Source organism: Amphibalanus amphitrite, unplaced genomic scaffold (genome assembly GCF_019059575.1).
Source record: "Amphibalanus amphitrite isolate SeventyFive unplaced genomic scaffold, NRLGWU_Aamphi_draft 000074F_arrow, whole genome shotgun sequence".
NCBI classification, from domain to species: Eukaryota; Metazoa; Arthropoda; class Thecostraca; order Balanomorpha; family Balanidae; genus Amphibalanus; species Amphibalanus amphitrite.
This window is the reverse complement of record NW_024881570.1, coordinates 798,205-820,726: the sequence shown is the minus strand read 5'-3', so window position 1 is coordinate 820,726 and position 22,522 is coordinate 798,205. Positions and strand designations below refer to the sequence as shown.

Below are 22,522 nucleotides of genomic sequence, written 5' to 3'. Positions count from 1 at the left end.
TCCGTCTTCAGCGATCTACTTTCACGAAGTAAATATGGAATGAAGCCGTAGTTTAGCGCCAGTTAGAAAAATAAAGTAAGGTACCTAATTTAACGATCCAATTAGATATATAGGTAGCGCATACCGGAAAGCAAACACCGCCTTGTTTTTGGTATACCGTGCCATTGTGCATTGGATACCGTTGAAAGATATCAATGGAGTGGCGCATGCGCATTGCGCATACAAAGCTTGGTGCGAGCGTCAGGTGCTGTGTAAGCGCGCGAGCGGCAGGTGATGTGTGGGTGTGCGGGCACAGGACAATGCGGTGGCGCGACAGCGAGTATTCTGGGTCTCTGCAGTACCCCGTTCGCGGGTACTTACCCTCGGGCTGCGCCTTCTTGAGCTGATCGTAGCTGGGACGGATGAGCGCCAGGTTGGTCTGGCGCAGACCGTACATGGGGCTGGTGTCTCCGGCGGCCTCCTCACAGCGAAACAGGCCCGACGAGTCCTTGGCTAGCGTGCGCTGGATCTGATGGCACACGAGCGAGACGGCGAGGAACGGTTGGACCGTCAGACGAGCGGGGAGACCAGGGACGGGTGGAGAGACGCAAAAATGTACAAATCATTCATCGCTATCAAGTATAGGTACTCAAGTATAGATATAAGAGGCAATGCATCAGAGGCGTTACCAAGGCCCACGTTTCATACTATACACCACCCAGCACACGAATCTGGACTGTACTGCGTTTTTTTCAGTTCTCCGTCAGCAGCCTGATAGTTATCACGTCCAGCATCGGCACGGCACTGCCATCTCCAAAAACCACAGTCAGCTTCAGTCTGTCCCTCCAGCGCAGACCGTACGGCTCTCGCGAGATTAAGCGGTAGGTTTTGCACTTTTAGATTTCCGATTATATCTCAGAAACTAATCGATCTACGATGAAGCCATTTTACACGATCATGGCCGGCTTGTGAACCACGAAGTCGATCGCATCTTCAACACTTAAAAACTTTAGACGACGAAGATATAGCCTGAAGTACACTAAATTTTCTAGGTGCAAAACTTACCCCTAAAACCCGCGAGCTCACCTATTTTCCAATGTCACCTCTACTAACCGCCTACCTCCCTGACTCGCCCACCCAGTCAGTCTCGCCGGCCGGCACCCACCGTCTGTTTCCAGCTCTGCGTGGTGCGCCGCGCCATGGTGGTCATGCCCTCCCAGTGCATCTCGATCCAGGGTACGATGTCCTTGGCCAGCGAGAAGATGGTCCGGCCGTCGTCACGCAGCGCCGCCTGCTGCAGGTTGGCCAGCGCCGTGACGCACATCTGACTCGATTCTGCCGTACAGCCGGGGGAACAGCCGGCTGGTAACCGGGCACTGCAGTCCAAAATAAGAGCTACCGCTAACCGCACTCAGGCGGGAAACATCAGATTGTTGTCACTATGCCTCTTAAAGGTCAACGAGCGGCCAACCGAAGGCGAGTCGGGATTCCCGTTTGTGGCTGTTCAGAGAAACTAATGAACAAGCAACACAAGCACTATAGAAAAGATTATCATTAGTAATTTAATTGTGATTGACGGACGTGTTGACTGCGAGTTCACTGATAAGCTGTCACTCATATTACTCATAACTTTCATAATTTTCAACACAGCGGTTGACCGTAACACCGATGTCACCCCGCCGGGCAGCTGGTGATACCACTCACGGGCCTGGTGTTTTTTGAACGTCTCCAGCCGGGTGTTGGAGCAGTTGCGGCAGGTGAAGGTGTAGTTGGAGAGGAACGGCACCAGCTTGCCGAGCTGCAGCGAGATGCACGACTCGTGGTGGAACAGCAGGCAGCCGCTGCACTGCAGCTCCACGATGTTCAGGTTACGGCCCTTGCCGCTGCGAAGCGAAATACGCAGTACATAGGGTGACTGTGGCTATGGTGTCAGCACGAAATAGCGTACATACAATAGCATATTTCTAAACAAAATCATCTATCGGAGGACCAAATGGCAGGTAACATCATGAAACATTAGCTGGCAGTACGTTCACGCAATGCCCAGTCTTTTAGCGCTACCCGCCCCTCGTCACCGCTTGACATCCGGTCGGGTTTCGTGTTTCATTTCAATAATATAGGTAGATCACCGGCTCAGGGCGCGTCCTTATCAAACAAGTACACGTCTGCAACTATAATTATAGGTAGAAGTTACAAGCCCACATGTTAAATGCAGAAAGCAACGTGTGGCAGCTGATCATGATCATGATCATGCATGATTATGGATGCTTTGTATCCTAGATATGTAATTCTTTGAATCTGTTAAGATGGGAATAATAAATGTGGTTGTATTGAACAGAGGCCGATCATCTGCAGGGCACTAAGATTAGGCACTGTTAGCAGAATGATCATGAAAATATCGATACAAAAAATTTAATTGGTTTGAAGCTAAAGGACAAAAACAACAGATTTAACTAGCCTTGCATCATACTTCCAGCACCCAGTTTAGCTGGCAATTAGTTTAGCTTTACACTCAGTTTAGCCACCGGCCAGTCAGATATGGGCTGGGATTTGGGCATGCAGTTTTCTTTTGTACGTCCATGGCGCTGCACAAGTAGGGGAGTGCTTCCTGACCCAGGCCAGGGCACTTACCAGTAGCCACAAAACTCTTCCTTGTGCTCATTGTGTTTTTGGCTGGCTTTACCCAGACTATCACTGGCATTTTCTGGCTTCATCTGGCACTAATAGCTGGACTGAAACATCGGAACACGACATATGTGAGTGTCATGGTGCTACACATGGGTTGCCAATAGGCCAATGCCAATGGGCATTAACACTTTGGAACAGGGCCAAGAAGAGTTCACACCACGGTAATCCATCAGTCTGCAGCCACATATGAGTACTGAGTAGGTACATGACCGATAATTGTTGAGTAAACTTTTGTCCGCACTTCCTCTTCTTGGCATTTGTTCCTCAGACATTTCATCGTTGACTCAAATTTTCATATGTGAGTATTAGTCCCTTTAAACACAACAGTAGGAATTTAGGGCCCCATTCTTCACACCCGCCTCTTATGGCCGCCTTATATGGCCTCTTTCACCATACACCACCAAAAGACCCCAGAAACCCGCTCGCATGGCACTAGCTCAGGATAACCCCAATCCCTTGACTAGGACCCTTTCGAGATCACACTCCCAACTCTGAAGCAAATGGGGTGTGCATAGGGGACAATACTCCACAGTCCACACCCAACCAACCAAATATCATTTTGACCTTTCACCCTTGATGAGAGGGCACTTACATACACATGAACTGAAACGAAACAAGTCATGCCTCTACTGTTCTCCCAGATGTGCGATCACCATGGGAGTGGAGATACTGGACACCCACTCCCACTAATGGATCCACAAGAGTGGTACCTGGGTGGTACCTATTGGATGCTGCGGGGGAAGGGAGCATACACCTACAAATTTTGACGTAATTAAAAACGTTTTTTCGATAGAACCACTTGCTTCCTTTCATTGGCTTTTGACAATACTTGGGCAGGTACGTACCACTCGGTACCACTGCTTAGAGGTGGCTTAACCCTCGCATGTGTGCGGCGTTTGCCAGCTTCTAATGTGTAGGGGGGGGGGGTCGGTTGGACCCCCCCCCCTTGCCGTTTGGCCCCTGATCGAGCTAGAGCTTCGCGGAAAAAACGAGCGTGTTGCCCGTGACGAGAGGAAGCCGATGATACCCAATTTTAAGGTCCTAGGTCATTGGTTGACCTTCCAGGTCAGGTCAATGACCCAAAGTCGGGAAAATCGGGACCTGTTAGAAAGTCGTAAAGTGGGGCTGCTAAGGGGTTTTTCGGGGTGCTGATCACGAATATCGTGTTAGTTTTGATCACAGATGATGTCTTGAAGCATTTAGACCAGGTCGGGTCAGGTCAGGTCAGGTCAACCAGTAGGCGTTGTGACGGGTATTCGTAGTACGTGTCAACCGCCTCTGACAGCTTCGTAACATGTTACGAAGTCACCAAAACTACTTCGTAAATGTTCAAATGGTTGCTAAATTCGAATTCAGCTCCAAAAACTAGCCTAGAAACATGTAAAACTCGAAAAAGTGACCCGAGGTCACCCGAGGTCACCAAAGGTCAATGACCTGACCTGACCTTCAGGTGACCTTGACACACACGGGAGTAACATCAAATCACATGTTTGAACGTTTGAAACCACGAAAAGCTTGCAAACACGCGGCTGGTGCGAGCCGACATACGCGAAATCGCGATTCCGGCCAAACATGGTCTCGGAAAAGAGGTCACAGGTCAAAGGTCATTTGGGTCAGGGTCATGAAATTTTCAGGGTAGGTGTAAAATTGATCAATGCGAGGGTACTGAAAGTTTCGTCGCGATCGGCCGCTTTTTACGCGAGTTATTCGCGAAAAACCATGGGGGGGGGTTCATCCGACCCCCCCTACACATGCGAGGGTTAAAGTAGGCACACCAAAATCATTGAAATGATCGTAATTCGTAAGTCAGACATCATACATACCTACCAATAAACTGAAGCACAACAAACAATATTCAAAGTGCAGTATCAATAGTCTCAAACAAACTTTCTGAAGGAGAACTACATGACTTAACCAGACTGGAAAAAAATCAATACACTTCCGCGGACGCCCAGGGACTCTCATGCGCCGAAATTCGGTGCAAGCGATTTCGCCTAAATTTTGGCACGTTTTGTGCTGACAGTTGAAGCTTATTTGCGCCAAACTTTAACCTTAATTACCAGTATAACGCCTTTTGGGGCGACTAACGGAGCGAGCGAGAGGGTGGGCCTTGCACGTGCGAAATTGCCAGGGGGTACCTCCAACTGACTTGTGCACGGCACCCTACTAACTGGTCACTAGCGACGTGCCAAATTTGGGTACAATCGGCCCAGCCGTTCTCGAGATCTGGAAGCGGCACCCTGCACGTGCGCACGTGCAAAATGGGGATCAACTGACTTGTGCACGGCACCCTACTAACCGGTCCCTAACTGTGTACCAAATTTGAGCGCAATCGGTCGAGCCGTTCTCGAGATCTGGAAACGACCCCTGCACGTGCGCACGTGCAGCAGCACCCCAACTCTGGCACATGGATATGCATTGCCTAGTGGGTGCCTACCTACATGCCAACTCTCAGCGCAATCGGCCCAGTAGTTACCGAGATATTGCAACAATTGCAAAAGTGACACCTCTTCGTTTTGCACGTGGCACGTGCATAAGGGGTCACCCACATGCATCGGGAATAGTGCAATACTTGGTAGAAGGAATGAAGCTACCCTGCAAAAATTACCGCATGTAAATCGGTCAAGTGGTTGCTGAGATATAAGCCTCGCAAAAGCGTGACCACGGCCGGCCGGCCGACCGGCCGGCCGCTCATACTCAGAAATTTCCGTTAATCTAAGGAAAGACTACGCTCGCTTCGCTCGCTCCGTAACCATTTAAGCACATGAACATGCTTATCTATACCATAAATGTTGAAGATTGATAACAAAGTAACAAGGAGCCTGGATAAAAAGCCAGCTAAGCGAGAACATTTTCCATCAACTCACGATCTCAGAGGTCTTCCAAGTTCCAAATTGACGTGAGGACACGAGCCTAGCTTATGGATACAGTGCTTCAATATGATACATCTGGGTGCACCAGTCGTTGCTCGTTTTGCATATCCTCTTCCCATCCGCCACTATTAACCCGCGCACCGACGGGGGTGTGCGCCAACTTAGTACCGACGGGGGGGGGCGGATGACCGCCCCCCCCTGAGATCTCGAGAACGAAGCAAGATAGCGACAAGCGGTAAACGGCATCGGATACGCACGGTCAAGATCTACAATTTTTACTAAGGTCATTTTCAGGTCAGGTCAAAGATGACGTCACAGGGGTCGAAAAAGTCAAAATGGCGGCGCTAAATATGGAGAGAGTTTTTCTCGAATAACTTTCGAATTAGTCAAGATAGGAACAAACTAAGGGCATCATCGTGATCCTCTATTCAATCCGCATCGAATGATATATATGTTGACCTCGAAAGGTCAAGGTCAAAGGTTGACCTCAGGTCACGTGACCTCGAGGTCATCATGTATATCATTCGATGCGTCTTGACGAGCTGAACACAATGAGACCATCCACGCGTCTGTATCTTGTTCCTGTACGGAGTTATTGGCCAAAAACCTTTGGTGACCTTTGATGACGTCACATGACCTCACAGCTGCCCAACAGCAAAACAGACCTCAAGGTAGTGAAGGTTGATCGTATATGAAGTCATGTATGGTATATGGGGCCATTCCGACCCGTTTTAGCGGTAAAAACAGGGAGTTGATTTTTCCCCCATTGACTTATAATGGGGAGGTCGCGAAATTGACCTGACCTTAGGTCACCGATATCAAAATTCCGAGATATACAAATTGTAGCTACTAATGACCTAATAACATCCTGCGACTTTCAAAGGCCTCCGACATCTACTGTAGCTCTGGCACGGTGACAAAGTTGCAAAAAAGTGACTTGAGGTTGGGTCATTCAAAGTGACCTGGTGACCTGACCTTGAAAGGTAGGAGGTTCAAACTTGCACACCATGTGTAAAATTGATAAGGGAATAGTCATACCAAATTTCGCGGCGCTACGCGCCGCGGTTTTCCCGCTATTCGCGAAAAACCTCAGGGGGGGCGGATATCCGCCCCCCCCCGTCGGTGCGCGGGTTAACTACCAGCTGCCTGGCCTATGGTGCAGCCAGCCAGATGTGCTGCCAGCTGCCCGACTCCTTGAGCGCGCGCCACGCTGCAAACGTATGCCAGGGGCCCGGGGCTATCTCTCGCCCCTTCTCCGTGACTTTCTGCAGCGGCCTTTTTAATAACCAGTGCACTATTGCTATTCAACTCCAAAACATAAATCAGGAATATCGCTTGGCATAGCACCACCATCAGAACAGACAATCATCCAGAGCACTGAACTTCGCTCATCATATTGCACAGTGATGCAAATGGGGTTCACGAGTGGCCATAAATACAAAAAAAATCAAGTTAACCAAACCGAGTAAATCGCGATATGGCCAACCAACGAAATGTTTGGGGCATCTGAAATCACATAGTTTCCATGTTTTAAACCGGCCTCGTGTATGATTGTCAGAAGTCGTGACATTTTCTATGTCGTAAAATGACTGTCAGGTACGTGCAAGTTCAAACGCCGCTAGCGTGCGTTCATTTCATACAAACTGCAAAAATTATACATAGCAATAATCCCTAAAGCCTGCTGCTTCTAATGCCGGGTCACAAAAAGCCGTATCTCTTTTGGTTTGGCGGTGATCTAATCATCTGCCATCGTGCTGCAATCGCAGGTTTTTACTTAAAATCATTTGCTTTCGTTTCACCTACAGCAGTTTACACGGCCTTTGTTTACACAGTGTGTGCCCATTAGTCCACTATGTCTTAGCCTTCCCCAATCATTTCTGAGCCGCACCGTGAAAGAATTAAGGCGCTAGCACAGGGCAGACCGGCTCTATTGAAGTTTTTGTCCGGCGCGGTCGGGTGTCGCGGTGGGTGGCGGGTGGGCGGATTGCGTTCACCGCCGATTTGCAATTTCGACAGACGTTTGACTTTGACCTGCTATAAGTAGGTCAAATATTGACCGTAAGTCAAAAGTAATATGCTCACTCGCGAGATCTTATCAAGAGCAATCCGTTGTTTTTTGTCGCGAGGCGCTAGCACGCTTCGTTTAGGAACAGCAGAGGTATGCATCGACGAACCCCCGCTGTGGCCGCCCGCCCGCGGCGCGGCCGCCCACCGCGCCACGGCACCCGACCGCAACGGACGAAAACTTTAGTAGCGCCGGTCAGCCCTGTGCTAGCGCCTTTTTCACAGTGTGGCTCAGAAATGATTAGGGAATGCTATGGCATGTTGGACAAACGGGCACACACTGTGTGAACTGCTGTAGGTGAAACGAAATAAATTTTTCTTATTAAAAAAAAAACTGCGATTGCAACATGACGACAAATGGCTAGATAAACGCCAAGCCAAAAGAGATATGGCTTTTTTGTGACCCAGCAGCAGGCTTTGGGGGATCATTGCCATGTTATAATTTTTGCTATTTGTATGAAATGAACGGACGCGAACGGCGTTTGAACTTGCGAGTATCTGACAGTCATTTTACGACATAGAAAATGTCACGACTTCTAACAATCATACACAAGACCGGTTTCGACGAAAACATGAAAATCATGTTAGGTATTTCAGACACCCCAAACATTTGCCTGACTGGCCATATTACCATTTATTCGATTAGGTGAGCTTGAAATTTGTGCCTTTTCGGTATTTATTGCCACTCGTGAACCCCATTTGCATCACTGTGTACTGGGCTGCATAGAAAGTTTATGTGTTTCTCCTCATGTGGCTCAGTGAACAAACTAACTACCTCCCGAACGTAAACGCATGCTCTATTACAGGGAATAGGCAGGACCCCTGGGTTTAGTATTCTGATCATTCTTCTCGAGCCCTGCAAAACCCCACTTAACCCGCGTCCGGCCGGGGGGAGGGGTGTTTGAACGCCTGCGGTGTTTCGCACATATCTCTATAACGGCGGCGCGGAGCGCCGCCGTTTTTGGCACAGCTGTTAATTCATCTTTTCCGCACATGTTTTGAAAATTTCAGACCTAGGGCTCTCAAGGTCAGGTCGCCAGGTCACGTCAAGTGACTCACCTCAGAAAAAGTTTAAATCCTCGTCATAGCTACACCGACTAAACAATCGCCTTGAAACGTTCAACGATTGATGAGAGTAACAGTATGTACAACATGCAAATATGCATATCTCGGAATTTCGATATCTGTGACCTAGTCAGGCCAATTTTGCGACCTCTCCATTATAAGTCAATGGGAGAAAATTGAAAAGCGCCTCTTTTGCACGAATGGTGTTCAAAACCCTCTCAAACCCTCGGTTCATGGGTAAAAATAACACGCTAAATCGGAAAAATGCACCTGTGACCCCTCTGTGTGCCCCTGGGCCTGAGGTCATCTAAGGTCATGAATGGCCACCAGCACATTTTTGGCTATAACTTTTGATAGAGACATGCAATGCTAGAGCAACAAAACACGTCAGATGTATTCAGCTTGACGATTTGGATCAACTGATATGCAACAAAACCGTTTCCGGTCAGGTCATGACCTTGACCTGAGGTCAAATTTTCAAAACGACCTATCAAGGTCAACAAATAGTTCATTTGACACGTCTTGACGAGTGGAACACGATGCTGCACAGTGCACAGTATATGCACAGTATATATGTAGAGGGCTAGTGTTGGGTAGGTAGTGAATTCATACAAGCTTGTCATTACTTAAAAATATAGGTAGGTAATAAAAAAGTAACCGTACTCCTATAATTAAAATCAAAAATCTTAAAAAAGGCCGGATAATCTCGAGGAGCTTTCGGCTTACACCTTCTTCAACTCCTGAAGCTGAAGAAACTCCTCGAGATTATCTGGCCTTTTTTAAGATTTTTTATTTTATTTTTTTATTTTTATTTTTGATTTACTCCTGAAGTTGAAGAAGGAGTTGAAGAAGGCGTAAGGCGTAATGTGGACTGGCCTTTTTTAAGATTTTTGATTTTTTTTTTTTGATTTACTCCTGAAGTTGAAGGAGTTGAATGTCAAATTTTCAAACTCAATTTTTAGCAATTCTAGACCTCGCAGCGCAAAACAAAGACCACCATTAGACTCCCCGTGACGAGCTGCATCGAATCGATACCCGTTTTATGCAAAATTTTATGCATTTTATGCCACTACTTTTCAAGGCATGGTTAGACCGATACTGGAATATGGAAACTGTGTGTGGGGTCCTGTCTACTGCGGTGACCAAGACAAGGTTGAGAGAGTTCAGAGGCGGGCCACAAAAATGGTAGCATCAGTCAGGCATCTAGCATACAAGGAGCGGCTGGAGAAACTGAAGCTACCAAGCATGCACTACAGAAGAGAAAGAGGGAACATGATCATGGTGTATCAGATTGTAACAGGAGGAATTAGGATCGACCACACCCGGATCTTTCAGAGAGCCCCACCTGACACCACTACAAGAGGACACTCACTTAAACTGATTAACCCGCGCACCGACGGGGGTCTGCGCCAACTTAGTACCGACGGGGGGGGGGGGGGGGCGGATGACCGCCCCCCCTGAGATCTCGAGAACGAAGCAAGATAGCGACAAGCGGTAAACGGCATCGGATACGCACGGTCAAGATCTACAATTTTTACTAAGGTCATTTTCAGGTCAGGTCAAAGATGACGTCACAGGGGTCGAAAAAGTCAAAATGGCGGCGCTAAATATGGAGAGAGTTTTTCTCGAATAACTTTCGAATTAGTCAAGATAGGAACAAACTAAGGGCATCATCGTGATCCTCTCGTCAATCCGCATCGAATGATATATATGTTGACCTCGAAAGGTCAAGGTCAAAGGTTGACCTCAGGTCACGTGACCTCGAGGTCATCATGTATATCATTCGATGCGTCTTGACGAGCTGAACACAATGAGACCATCCACGCGTCTGTATCTTGTTCCTGTACGGAGTTATTGGCCAAAAACCTTTGGTGACCTTTGATGACGTCACATGACCTCACAGCTGCCCAACAGCAAAACAGACCTCAAGGTAGTGAAGGTTGATCGTATATGAAGTCATGTATGGTATATGGGGCCATTCCGACCCGTTTTAGTGGTAAAAACAGGGAGTTGATTTTTCCCCCATTGACTTATAATGGGGAGGTCGCGAAATTGACCTGACCTTAGGTCACCGATATCAAAATTCCGAGATATACAAATTGTAGCTACTAATGACCTAATAACATCCTGCGACTTTCAAAGGCCTCAGACATCTACTGTAGCTCTGGCACGGTGACAAAGTTGCAAAAAAGTGACTTGAGGTTGGGTCATTCAAAGTGACCTGGTGACCTGACCTTGAAAGGTAGGAGGTTCAAACTTGCACACCATGTGTAAAATTGATAAGGGAATAGTCATACCAAATTTCGCGGCGCTACGCGCCGCGGTTTTCCCGCTATTCGCGAAAAACCTCAGGGGGGGGGGGGCGGATATCCGCCCCCCCCCCCCGTCGGTGCGCGGGTTAAATCATCGGCAAATCGCACGCAGAGGCAGAATGCTTTCTCACACAGAGTTGTGAATAAATGGAACAGTCTCCCTGAAGAAGTAGTGAATGCCAGAGGGGTGTTCACGGGCACCGCACACTGCTGCGTGCGGTGTGTGCGGTGCGTCCAGCAGGCGTGGGGGTAGGGGATGGGTAGGCGGTTCTGACGTCACGGCTGCGTGCGGTGGACGGTCCGCTGTGGCCAGTCCCGACCAGGGTATATGTCCCGACCGGCCACAGCGATCGCTGTGTGCGGTGACGGAAGGCTGACGTAAGGACGAAGTGGGCGGAGCTTCGAGGCTGTGTGCGGTCCGACCGCACACAGGGCCCGTGAACAGCCCTCGGGACAGTCAACAGATTCAAAAATGCTCTAGACAAACACTGGAAGAACTTGCTGTACCAAACCAGAACCGACTAAACTACAAGCCAATGAGCAGGAAATCCACAGGCTTCCTTTTCCTAGCCTATCACCTTTCCTGTAATTCAGTAAGTAAGTAAGTAAGTAAAAATATCAACTTTGAAATTTGACCTTTTTTGACCTGACCTCCACCAGAAAGTGACCTCAACCGTACCTGATGGTCTTATAACCAACACCATTGAGTCGGAAATGAAAAACTGGCCATAAAACATGCATCACATAACCTTAGTAAAGTTGTGCTCAGGTGGTGACCCTTGGTGACCTTTGGTGACCTGACCTGTGACCTGACCTGGTATGACCAGTGACCTCTAATAGCAACATATGTACTAGACAACTGACGCCTTATCGCTGCTTTTCGACAAAATGCGTTTTACTTCGGTGTTATAGCGTTTTCCCTAGAAGCCCCGTGAACGGTGAAACATTTTATCTTTGACCTGACCTGTGACGTCATCGGTGACCCCGAAGTCAATGAAAGTTGGTTTCCTTCGACAAATTTGACAGGGCTATCGAACGCCGTTTGAAATTTCTGGATCCGTCCAGTAGTTTCGGAGATACGGGGGGGGGGGCAAAAAAATGCCCCCCACCGCGCGGAAGGTGGCTGGTAGGCCCACCGCCTGCCGGGTTAATGATAGGGAATTGGGATGTTATGCATCTCATTCGCCCAGTGTCGGTCCAGTCGTGCCTTGAACTGCGCAACCGTCCTCCACTTCAACAAAATCTGATTTTTTTTAAAGGTCAATTAGAAAAATATTAAGCAGCCAGGTGTAGGTCATAACTATCAGCCATGCAGTGTCAGCGTTAACTTCGGAATTGGAATCTGAGTCGATAAGATTTTAATGACTCAAACTTGAACTCAGACTCCAACCCCGACAAAACTGTCGACTCAGTTCCGACTGACTCCGACTCCGACCGCCGAAGCCCTGCTTCAAACGCAGTGGCGCGGGAACCGGGGGGCTAGCGGGGGCTGAGCCCCTCCAACTTTTCGGCTGGGGGGGGGCTCGTAATGTATTTGAGCCCCCCCCCCCCAGCTGGAGGAATCGAAATCTGAAATCTACCAACATAATTTCATATATTCATACATAGGCGCGGGAACCGGGGAAGGGGGCAGTGGGGGAAGCTTGCCCCCACAACTCTGCGGCCGTGGGGGCGGTGCCCCACAACTTTTCATGAGGCTAGGAACCGTTGGGCAGCTTGTCCTCCCCAAATTAGGGGTTGTGGGTCACAAAGGGAAGAAAGTATGTAAATGAAAAATCCACCTCTTTCACTGGCTCGGCAACTCATTTGGCAGATTAAAACCTTTATTCCAGGTTGCCAAAACGGTAGTTTCTTCGCTCAGCTGAGACGGAATACCTCACTTTTTTGCAAATATTTTCTCTTTTTTTGTTGAAAAGGCTTAGGTCTGAAAAACAAGTGGCCTAAAACCGGTGAGAAAACTAGATTTGGGGGTACCCTAGGTTGATCTCTATTATGGTTCAGCCCCCCCCAGTCTGGAAGAAGTTCCCGCGCCACTGTTCAAACGACCAAACAACAGCACAAACAATGCAAACTGATTATTGGATCTCAGTGCCTTAAATCTCAAACACCACCATGAGGAAAAATTATGCATAATATACCTATAAATAATAATAAATACCTAATACACCTCAGTGTTGCCTCAGTGGATCAGTGCCGGCTTTGAATACCAAGTCAAAGTCAAGTGCTGTTCGTTTGCAATTTTAATTTAACAGCTTGTTGGAAAACCTAGGCTTTTCATTGGTGAAATTCGCGTCATCGTGCTAATCACCAATGAAATACCGAGATATGCGGGCAATAGTTTCCATATATGGCAAAAACGCCGGACTAGTTTCAAACTGAACACTAAGGAATAAAGCATAACCGCTCAAAAATTACTGTATCAAGTATCTTTCATCAAAAAATATCTTTAAATGACGTTTTTGGGCTTGAACAAAAAAGTCAATCGCAGCTGGTCTGCTGCCCTAATTGAGTTATAGTTCTTATTAAATTTTAAATCTAATTGGTCTAAGGTCATCTCATTTCTTCAATGTTCATTATCCTTAAAGCAAAAAGCTAAAACGTTTAGCCTAACTATTCAATGTTTTGCATTAATGACGTCATCATATGCTCATTATACGATAAACCATTATACTCAAACACTGAACTCTATAATGTGGAATGCGCATCGGCCGCCAAATGGTGTCCAACGGTGCCGCCATGTTGCGCAGACCAGAAAGCGGCCGCCGCCTGTGCTGGGGAATAGGGAATTCGGGACCTCGATTTACGTTTGCGGTCGCTGCATCCGTTACGCTCAAGCTATGTGGACACGGAACCCGGCATCTTACGCAGAATTGAGTGGAGAACAAGATGAAATCCTAAAAAATCATCAGCTATAAGGAACTAATACGTTAAACCCTTATAAGTCAATGGGGAAATATGAAAATTGTTATTTTGGCGCCGAGAATGATCTGAAACTATCTCAAGCATATAAAATCATGATTTCATGCACTCTTTGCAAGGTTCTATGCTTCATATTTGCATTGTTGCCCTTACGTGACGTCATTTGTGACGTCACAAGGGTCACCATTTTTCTTCAATAACTCCCAATAAAATTGAGCTAGCGAGTCGGAAAAGCCACCAATGGACTCAGGAAGACCTGCCGAATCGAATGATATGCGACGTGACCTCTTTCGACCAACTCCGTGACCTGGGGGTGCTGACCTGACCTTGACCTGAGGTCAACACCCTAAGTTGACCTGACCCGAACAAAAAGTATATCACTCGATGCGCCTGAGCTAGCTGAACACGATGATGCCAAAATCGCGGCTCTACGGCCATTTTTGGCGAAGTTATTTACGAAAAACCGAACCCGTGCCTTAGATCACTTGACCTGACCTCAGAGGTCACCGGTTGACCTGAAACCCTTACAGCGGGTTCCTACCAGTCACTCTGCATTATACTTTGCCGCATACGACCACTTTACCGCTTAATTCTAGTTTAATTAGCGGTGCATTAGCGAGGTGGGTTCAATCAACCCCCTCGGCCGGGGCAAATGTAGGTCAGGCGAGTAAATTTGAGGAATTCTGAAGATACGATCGTGTTCCCCACTCAATTCTGCGTAAGATGCCGGGTTCCGTATCTACGTAACTTGAACGTAACGGATACGGCGGCCGCAAACGTAAATCGAGGTCCCGAATTCCCTATTCCTCAACACAGGCGGCAGCCGGTTTCTGGTCTGCGCAATATGGCCGCCACCGTTAGACACTACGGCCAATAGGGTTGAAGCGGCATTGCTCCCCTGTGTACTCAAATTACCAGTGATGTAAAAGCAGAATAGTGACGAAAACGGCGCAGCAATAGTGCTTTGCAATTCATTATAGAGTTCAGTGTTTGCAATTGCATTCAGTGCCAGGGCAATTCTAAATCAGAATTTATTGAAATGGAATAGCATTGTGTTGGAATTAATGCAGCATTTGTAACCTAGACACTGGCGTCAAACGCAGCCTTTTATGAAATAAGCTTCAACATATAGAAGTTCAAGGGCTTGCTAGGTATATCACAATCATAGTCATCTGTTCTTGAGATATTTACACAAGTTTTTTATTGCTTACTAGTCTTATCAAAAAGTCTTGAAAGACAAAACAGTCAAAACATAGTTGATTGTAACTTGGCCTAACTTTACCTAGACCTACACCACAGGCTACATTCTACCAACGAAATAATCACCTTCAAAATCAACTTCCATCACACAGCCTACGACCTACCAATATACCTACCAGACTGGAAAAATACAGGTAATGCTGAATTCCGGCGTTACCTACTTCACATGCGCTGAATTCAGTGTGTGGCGGCCACAGAATTTTTCAGCGCATTGCACTTCAAAAATTATGTGTAAGCATTATTTTTCGGCGCATGGCGGTCATCAACCTTTTTTACATGCTGGCCAACCTCAACCTAGCAGCAGATGCGCCCTGCGGGCGGCTCTGGAGAGGGTTTGTGACAAGCCATTCCCCGCCCCTGCCGTCTCGGGCTCAGACTCACGAGCCTTGAGTCTACGACTCTACTGAGGTCTGAGCGGAGGAGCGGCCGCCCAGGTGAGTCCTTCACCTCCGGATCGCAGATAGGATAGGTATGGAAGACCTTGTTGATCATTGCCGAGCGTCTTGAAGTAATCCTGCAGTGGGTCCCTGCCCACTGCGGGACTGAGGGAAATGAGAGTGTGGACGACACAGCGAAACAAGCGGCCTCCCTGCCCTCAAACGCTCGCTCGCTGACCCGGGCGGCTCATTATGCGGCCTCACGTGAATAGCGCGACAGCTGGTCCGAGTCACCACTATTCAAGCCACTCTTCGGGAGCACGCTGCTGCTCTGAGAGCAGCAGCGCTCTCCATCTCCGCTGAGGACCTAGAGGACGCCATTTCGGTGCACCAGATGAAGGCGGGCCACTGGGGCCGCTCGCTCCAGTAGCTGCACCGAATGGCCGTCTCCCCTCCGCGGCGTGCCAGCAATGCGCGGATAAACGGTGCCCCGCGGCGCGCTGTGCCGTGTGCTAAGAAGAGGCTGATGTGCCGGAGCACGTGCTGCTCTGCTGCGCGGCCCTCGCTGGCGCTCGCCAGTCTCGATCACACCGCTCCGCTGATTTTTGAGGTCCCGGAACTTCCGGCCCAGCCCTTGTTTCACGGTACGACGCTGCAGTGCGCTGCGCGTACCTATTGTGGCATTGGGTTTTCATGGGAACATCAGCTTATTCGGACGCTTACGTTGGAGAGCGTCCAAGGCCCCGGAACGCTCTGTATGGCCTTACAAACTGGCCGTACAAATAGCACCACTGAAACCATCCGTGTGGCTGCGATATGTCGATGACACATTCGTCCTGTGGAACCATACTGAGGACATAACACCGTTCCTGGATCACATCAACAGCCTCCGACCCTCCATTCGATTCACAATGGAAACAGAAGTCGACAACAAACTGCCATTCCTGGACGTCCAAGTGGAGAAAGCTGAGGAAGCATTCAGTACATCGGTCTACCGCAAACCAACTGCGACCGACCGCTAGGCGCTACCTCAACTTCAGGTCTCACCACCCGGACACAGTCAAGAAGGGTATCGTCAGATGCCTACAGACCCGAGCCACCAACATCAGTGCAGACGAAGATACCAGAAAAACAGAAATGTTATGCCTGACCAACACCTTCAGGAGAAACGGATACCCAACAAGCTTCGTGACGCACAAGCCCAATGAAGCATCCCAACAACCACGGGATAAGCCAATCACGACAGTGTCCCTCCTATACAACAGAGGACTCTCGGAGAAGCTGAGGAGATTTTGCGGAGCGTACAACCTCAGGACGGTATTCAGAAGTATCACCACCCTCCGCAGGTCTCTGACAAAGGTCAGACCACCAACCACCAAGGAACAAACAAAGAACTGCATATACGACATCCCGTGCAGCTGCGGCAGGTCATACAAGGGCGAGACTGGCCGCCCACTGGCGGTCAGGCTCGAAGAACACAGGAAGGCCACCATCCGAGGCGAAACACTGAAATCCGGTGTGGCGGAGCATGCATGGTCCGAAGGAGATCACAGACCTGCATGGGAAGATACCACTATAATCGACGAGGAGCCACACTGGAAAATCAGAAAGATCAAGGAAGCCGCACACATGGCGCTGGCAAGCAACCCCATCAGCAAGCCAAGCGTTGACATCAGTCCAATATGGCTCCCACTACGAAGGAAATCACAAAACATCCGGGGGGATATGTAACACCAAGCTCCCAGCTCTATAGCGATGTCTGCATCTATAGTGGAGTGGTTAGAACCGTGGCCTATCACCGGGGAAATCTGAGTTTGATTCCCGCTGACCACAGGAACTTTCGAAAGGTATGACGCGTACGGCGCAACGCCATCAACATCCAGGTCCTTCTAAGGGCCAAAGAACACCTGACCTGACGACGTCCGGAGAAGTAACTGGCCTAAACGTTGTGAATTTAACTTCTCAACTCAAGACGGGGACGAAAGTCCGACAACTAATATCCGTGTTAGTGTGTGGATGTTTTCCAGTCTGGCCAATGTGCAACCTGCACAGAAATTCATGTGTAAATATCAATAACTGGTGAATTTAGTGACTTCACAGATGGGTGGCAGCACTGTGTACACCTGCTATAAGATTACCTTAATGTTGGCTTTATGTGCATAATTCTGTTTCAGCTTGTTCCTGGCTGGCATCATTGGTTTTGAGCTGATCTGGTAAGCCAGTTAGCGTGTTTTGCTTTCTTATTCCAAGAAGCAGTTATCAAACAATATCATTATCAGTCACAGTTCACCTCAGCACTTGAATTTTTCCTGCCCATCACAATGAAGGTGATCACTGGTTCACCGCTGCTGAAGCTAGTGGCGGCGGTGTTTGTGGTGCTTGCCTTTTGGCTGATGATCAAGTACATGACATGGGAGGAGGATACCATGGCACTGCCAGACACCTTTGTACGACCCATCATCCCCGCTGTCCCTGAAGATGATGAGGGCATCGAGGTGAGTCCGTGGTTTTAGTTTATGGGGTCGGATGAAACTTGAATAGCTGAGGAAATGTGCCGTCTCTGATAAGTGTTTTCCAGAGCATACCTTATGCCTGCAGAAGCTGCATGCTGGCCACAGGTGTCCACCATCAGACATTCTTTCATGCCATCAGCTACCTTACCTACTAATCTTGGACTAATGCACACATTACCATTTGGCAGAGGACGGGCCACCCAGTGCAGGTGGAGGTGTTCTACGAAGCCCTGTGTCCGGACAGTATGAACTACATCGTGGACCAGCTAGCGCCAGCCGTCGCTAAGCTGCCTGTTGATGCGCTCAACGTCATCTTGGTGCCTTACGGAAAAGCCAAGGTGCGTTTCTTGCCGTCTCTCTGCTGTAGAGTTAGCAGTGTGCCACCCTCCTACATTGGCTTTCTGCGGCAGGATAGGTTCAGACTATTTTGGCATTGTCATGAACAACTATTCGGTGCAATGGCACTGCTACGTGATCAGCTGTTTATGGCAGCAGGTTATGTTTTATTTAAAGACCAGTCATGCATCCTAGTCTCGTTTCCGCTGTCGTGCCGTCCGTGAGCACGCTTTTCATCTCAAATTTTGTGTCGCCTGTTCGTTACTGATGTGGCCTCTCTCGTTCGGACCCGGTTGATCTGTATGACCCACTCTCCCCGTCACCCTGTCTGTCCCCGCGCTCCTGGTCGCCGGTATGATCTGCCGTGTCCCGGCCGGCAGACGTACCAGCGCGGCTCCAAGGTGACCTTCTCGTGCCAGCACGGCCCCGAGGAGTGCTGGGCCAACAAGCTGCACGCGTGCGGTATTCGTCAGGCGGCCAACCAGACGGTGTCGGTGCAGTTCGTCACCTGCCTGATGAGGCACTACCGCCGGCTGCGACTGCGTGCCCAGCAGGTCGGTGGCGTCGGACCAATCTTTGCAGATCCTTTCCAAGTCCAGTCTTGTTGTTTATTTGTCGAGGAATGACGTGCAGAGGTGGTTACTCCTCGTAGTTTGTTATTCAGTTGTGGGTAAAGTCTCAGAAAATCGTTAAAGCGGCATAGTTTTGGATTTTTATGGTGTGTGATCGGTAAATTGTCAACTGGTGGGCTACTGTAGCCCGCCAGCTAACAGTTGTATTTCATGCATGATGTATGGTTTTTTCATAGTCACGCGTTTGAACTGCTTTAATTTGCGATAATCCAGTTATTTTGATGTCATTTCCGGCATTGTTGATGTTATTGATGTTATTCCTGCTGGATTGTTGCCACGATTATGTGCCAGTCATATCAAGGCCATATCCTATCTCAGCTGCTCACAAGCACCGCGTTATAGTGAGTCACATATTGGGGCAAACCCCGCCGGGCGACCGGCCTTACCGCCCCGCGCTGTGCTCTACCATTCGACCCGCTCTCCCTGTACGTAGTACGTACCTCCCGTTCCCGGTACTGTCCGGTGACCGGCTCTGACCGGGCGCTCCCTCCGCCAGTGCGCCGAGGACAGCCGCCTGCCGTGGGTGCAGCTGTCAGCCTGCGCCGCCGGCTCGGCCATCGACCCCGACATTGTGCGGTACGGGGAGATGACGCAGGCGCTGCGGCCGCCGGCACACTTCATACCCACCATCACCGTGGACCAGGTGAGAGCCGGTGACCTGTCGAGTTACCGCTCCGGTGACCTGTGAGTTACCGCTCTGGTGACCTGTCGAGTTACCGCTCTGGTGACCGGTCGAGTTACCGCTCCGGTGACCCGTCGAGTTACCGCTCCGGTGACCTGTCGAGTTACCGCTCCGGTGACCTGTCGAGTTACCGCTCCGGTGACCGGTCGAGTTACCGCTCCGGTGACCTGTCGAGTTACCGCTCCGGTGACCTGTCGAGTTACCGCTCCGGTGACCCGTCGAGTTACCGCTCCGGTGACCTGTCGAGTTACCGCTCCGGGGACCGGCCCGGCCCGGTGACCCGTTATAGCGGCTGACGGCTCAGACTGCTCTCCGCAGAGTGGGCCTAGTCCAAGATCAGACCATTGATGATTGCTAGCTGCTGCATTCTTATGGGTCGTTTTTGTGAGGTCCTTTGTCAAATATGGTCCGAATTGGTATCCGTTGGCACTAATCCTTGACGTGCTAAGTTAAAGTGACATCAGCAGTAATCGCTGTAAGAAAATGTTACCAGTTTATCGTGTGAACATTGAATACCGCATAACGGCGCGATGACCTTTTGCAGAGCCAAGATGGTCAAGCTGCAATGTTTGGCAACTTCTTGAGCTTCGTTTGCAAGGCTTATGAGGTAGGTCTCAGGCGTGTGAGCCGTGGGATGGATTTTCCGCTGCCAGCATATGCTTTAAGTAATCAGGGCTTGTTTTGTTGCTGCTTTTGCGAGTGGTTGTTAACTGATTTTGATGTTTCCCATAAGTATACCACGAGGTTTGCAACTAAATCACTGTTAAGTCAGCCGCTATCAGATTATTAGACATCAGTAACTAAAGGAGGTACCGTTATTAGTTCATGGCTGCAATACATGGTTTTAGGAGTATCAATGTGCAAACACTGTTTAAATTCCCTTTTCTTTAGACTTCCTTGGCGTCAACTTGATATCATGCATCGAGATATCAATGACACTTTTTGCAGACACGCTCCGGTAAGAAGCCTACCGGCTGTCCGAAGTGAGTGTGTCTCTGAAGGACGGCACGGTCACAGGCTCGCAGACAGAGGCGGCAGCGTCTCAGGCAGCATTGGAGAGACAGAGGACGGTGCTTCTGGCACGGTGGGACGGAGATACTGTGCAGGAGACGGACGGTGCTTCTGACACGGTGGAGTGCAGATGCCGTGCAGACAGGGCGATCTGAAGCCGCCAGACGCGCCGCCGCTGCAGCCGCGGGCGGCGACCCGGCGGCGCGGTGCAGTGACCAGAACTGACAACTGTGGCCACCAGGTGGGGTGTGCGAGTGAGGACGGGTGAACTGGGCTTTACGGGGAGCCCATATGGGCTGAGCCCATTGGTCCACACCAGGTCCACATGAGAGGTGTGCGTGTGTGCGTGCAGTAATTGCGATAGGAGCACACATTTTGAAAGGTTTATGTGTATGTAGTGCACGGGCTATTTATTTTGATATGGTGTATAATTAGGTCGATGAATTCTGACCATGTGTTGTGGTCCAATTAGTCTCAGAGGTGTCCAGGATGGTTTCCATTGGGTTCCGTCTTTCCAGCGTCAGTGAACGAATGTTTGTGCTCAGTACAAACTGTGGGGGCAGTGCGACCCCAATTCGGCCGCGCAGTGGCGGCTGTCCGGTCCGTATCGGCACCACGCCTAATGGCGACGTCCAGGTTCAACTACCGCAATAGCCCGGCCAGGTGTAGCTAGCGGGACCTCCAGTCGTGCTGGACGTCCACAAACTGAGCGGGGCCGAAACCCAGCACAGTCGGCCAGGGTTCGGAGCTCCTCTTACTGGTGGGGTCGTCTATGGGGAATATGGGCTGGACGCTAGTGGCTCCCCAGAGGTAGGGTTTCTTCGCTGGTGTTGTGTCCAAGCTGTTAAAGCGTGTTCACAATGGACTCGGGTTCTTTCCACAGTTCAGCACAGCCGTTCGCGCATTCACGGAGCACAATTTCCTGGGCTTGGTCCACTGGCTGTGGTGAGACTATGGTATCTTTCATCCCGCACGAGCTTTGAGACGGTCACACAGGTCATCTTGCGCGTGTGATTGGACTCTCCGAAATGGTCAGGATGGTCGCGTCTCCCCGGCGAGGCCCCGCCGGACCGTCCATGCAGGTTCAGCCCGCTCCTCAGTCGGAGCTCTCGGCGGAGGTGGCGGGCGCTGACACTGGCGAATATGTCGCTCCGGCTGTGACCCTATACTACTTCTGTATCGTCTATGTGCGGGCGAGACCCGGTGCAGGGGTATACCTACAGCGCGGGGGTGCCGTCTCGACGCTGACGCCGGGTGCGCTGAGCGGAGTGGGGATGGGTGCACGGGAGGGCGGGTGACAGCGGAGGGTCGGCAGAGCTCAGCTCGCAGCACAGCTCCGGAGGCACGCTGTTATTGCACACGCTCAGCTCATTCTGTGGTTATTGGATTATTTGTCCTGTGTCGGCTCTACGACCAATTGCTCAACAAGATCGCTCGATGTTTTTTAGAGGTTTGCGTGCCCCGGAAGCTGTGCTGCGAGCGCTGGCCACCCACCCCCGGTGTGCTTTATTACTTCTGCTTATACACGTGATCGGAATCGCATATTTAATAAAGAACCAAATGTTGACATTTCTTTTCTTTGAGGACTGTAAGATGTAAACACTCCCCAGATCCAATTAGTACCTACACTCGGAGCGTGACACTGGAAGATTACATATGCTCGAATTGATGAGTTACGAACTTCGCGGTAAAACATGCCTTGGCGCTATAAAGCATGCCTTTGTGCTAACAGGTCGAAATCCGTGTTCAGAGGATTAGAGATGATGCTATAGTTTCCGAGCTGCCGCGCGATCAGGTGGCCAAGAGGATGC

General features: G+C 49.6%; 2 protein-coding genes across 17 annotated transcripts in view; one reads left to right on the top strand and one right to left on the bottom strand.

Annotated features, from left to right (window-relative positions):
* LOC122379256 (set1/Ash2 histone methyltransferase complex subunit ASH2-like) overlaps positions 1-13,529 on the bottom strand; it is a 47,658-nt gene extending 34,129 nt beyond the window's left edge. Inside the window, exons 1-5 of one of the 7 annotated variants that reach the window (XM_043361288.1) lie at positions 13,508-13,529; positions 2,611-2,711; positions 1,684-1,862; positions 1,145-1,314; positions 361-508 (exon numbers count right to left, since the gene is read on the bottom strand). In XM_043361288.1, the coding sequence (XP_043217223.1) occupies positions 361-508; positions 1,145-1,314; positions 1,684-1,862; positions 2,611-2,693 (580 nt within the window). In that variant the 5' untranslated portion in view covers positions 2,694-2,711; positions 13,508-13,529. Of the gene's footprint in view, positions 1-360; positions 509-1,144; positions 1,315-1,683; positions 1,863-2,610; positions 2,712-5,534; positions 5,556-13,119; positions 13,384-13,507 lie in introns of those variants that run through there. The other 6 variants (XM_043361285.1, XM_043361286.1, XM_043361287.1 and 3 more) reach the window with 6 other exon arrangements.
* A 6-nt stretch (positions 13,530-13,535) lies between these two features.
* LOC122379260 (GILT-like protein 1) lies at positions 13,536-22,276 on the top strand. 10 transcript variants are annotated; one of them, XM_043361298.1, is made up of 7 exons: positions 13,536-13,580; positions 17,712-18,032; positions 18,239-18,388; positions 18,767-18,940; positions 19,515-19,661; positions 20,245-20,307; positions 20,649-22,276. In XM_043361298.1, exons 2-7 carry the CDS (start codon positions 17,859-17,861, stop codon positions 20,685-20,687), a joined length of 747 nt encoding a protein of 248 aa, XP_043217233.1. In that variant the 5' UTR covers positions 13,536-13,580; positions 17,712-17,858; the 3' UTR covers positions 20,688-22,276. The 10 variants fall into 10 exon arrangements, with proteins under 10 accessions (XP_043217233.1, XP_043217230.1, XP_043217229.1 ...); XM_043361295.1 differs by lacking the exon at positions 13,536-13,580 and adding an exon at positions 14,817-14,859; XM_043361294.1 differs by lacking the exon at positions 13,536-13,580 and adding an exon at positions 14,817-14,881.
* Positions 22,277-22,522: the final 246 nt, after the last annotated feature.

What these genes read in the sequence shown, in the direction of transcription:
- LOC122379260 (XM_043361298.1), top strand. Translation starts at nt 17,859, where the DNA reads ATGAAGGTGATCACTGGTTCACCGCTGCTGAAGCTAGTGGCGGCGGTG. An exon ending in AAGATGATGAGGGCATCGAG is followed by an intron (nt 18,033 to 18,238) that starts GTGAGTCCGTGG and finishes ACCATTTGGCAG; the next exon opens with AGGACGGGCCACCCAGTGCA. An exon ending in CCACCATCACCGTGGACCAG is followed by an intron (nt 19,662 to 20,244) that starts GTGAGAGCCGGT and finishes GACCTTTTGCAG; the next exon opens with AGCCAAGATGGTCAAGCTGC.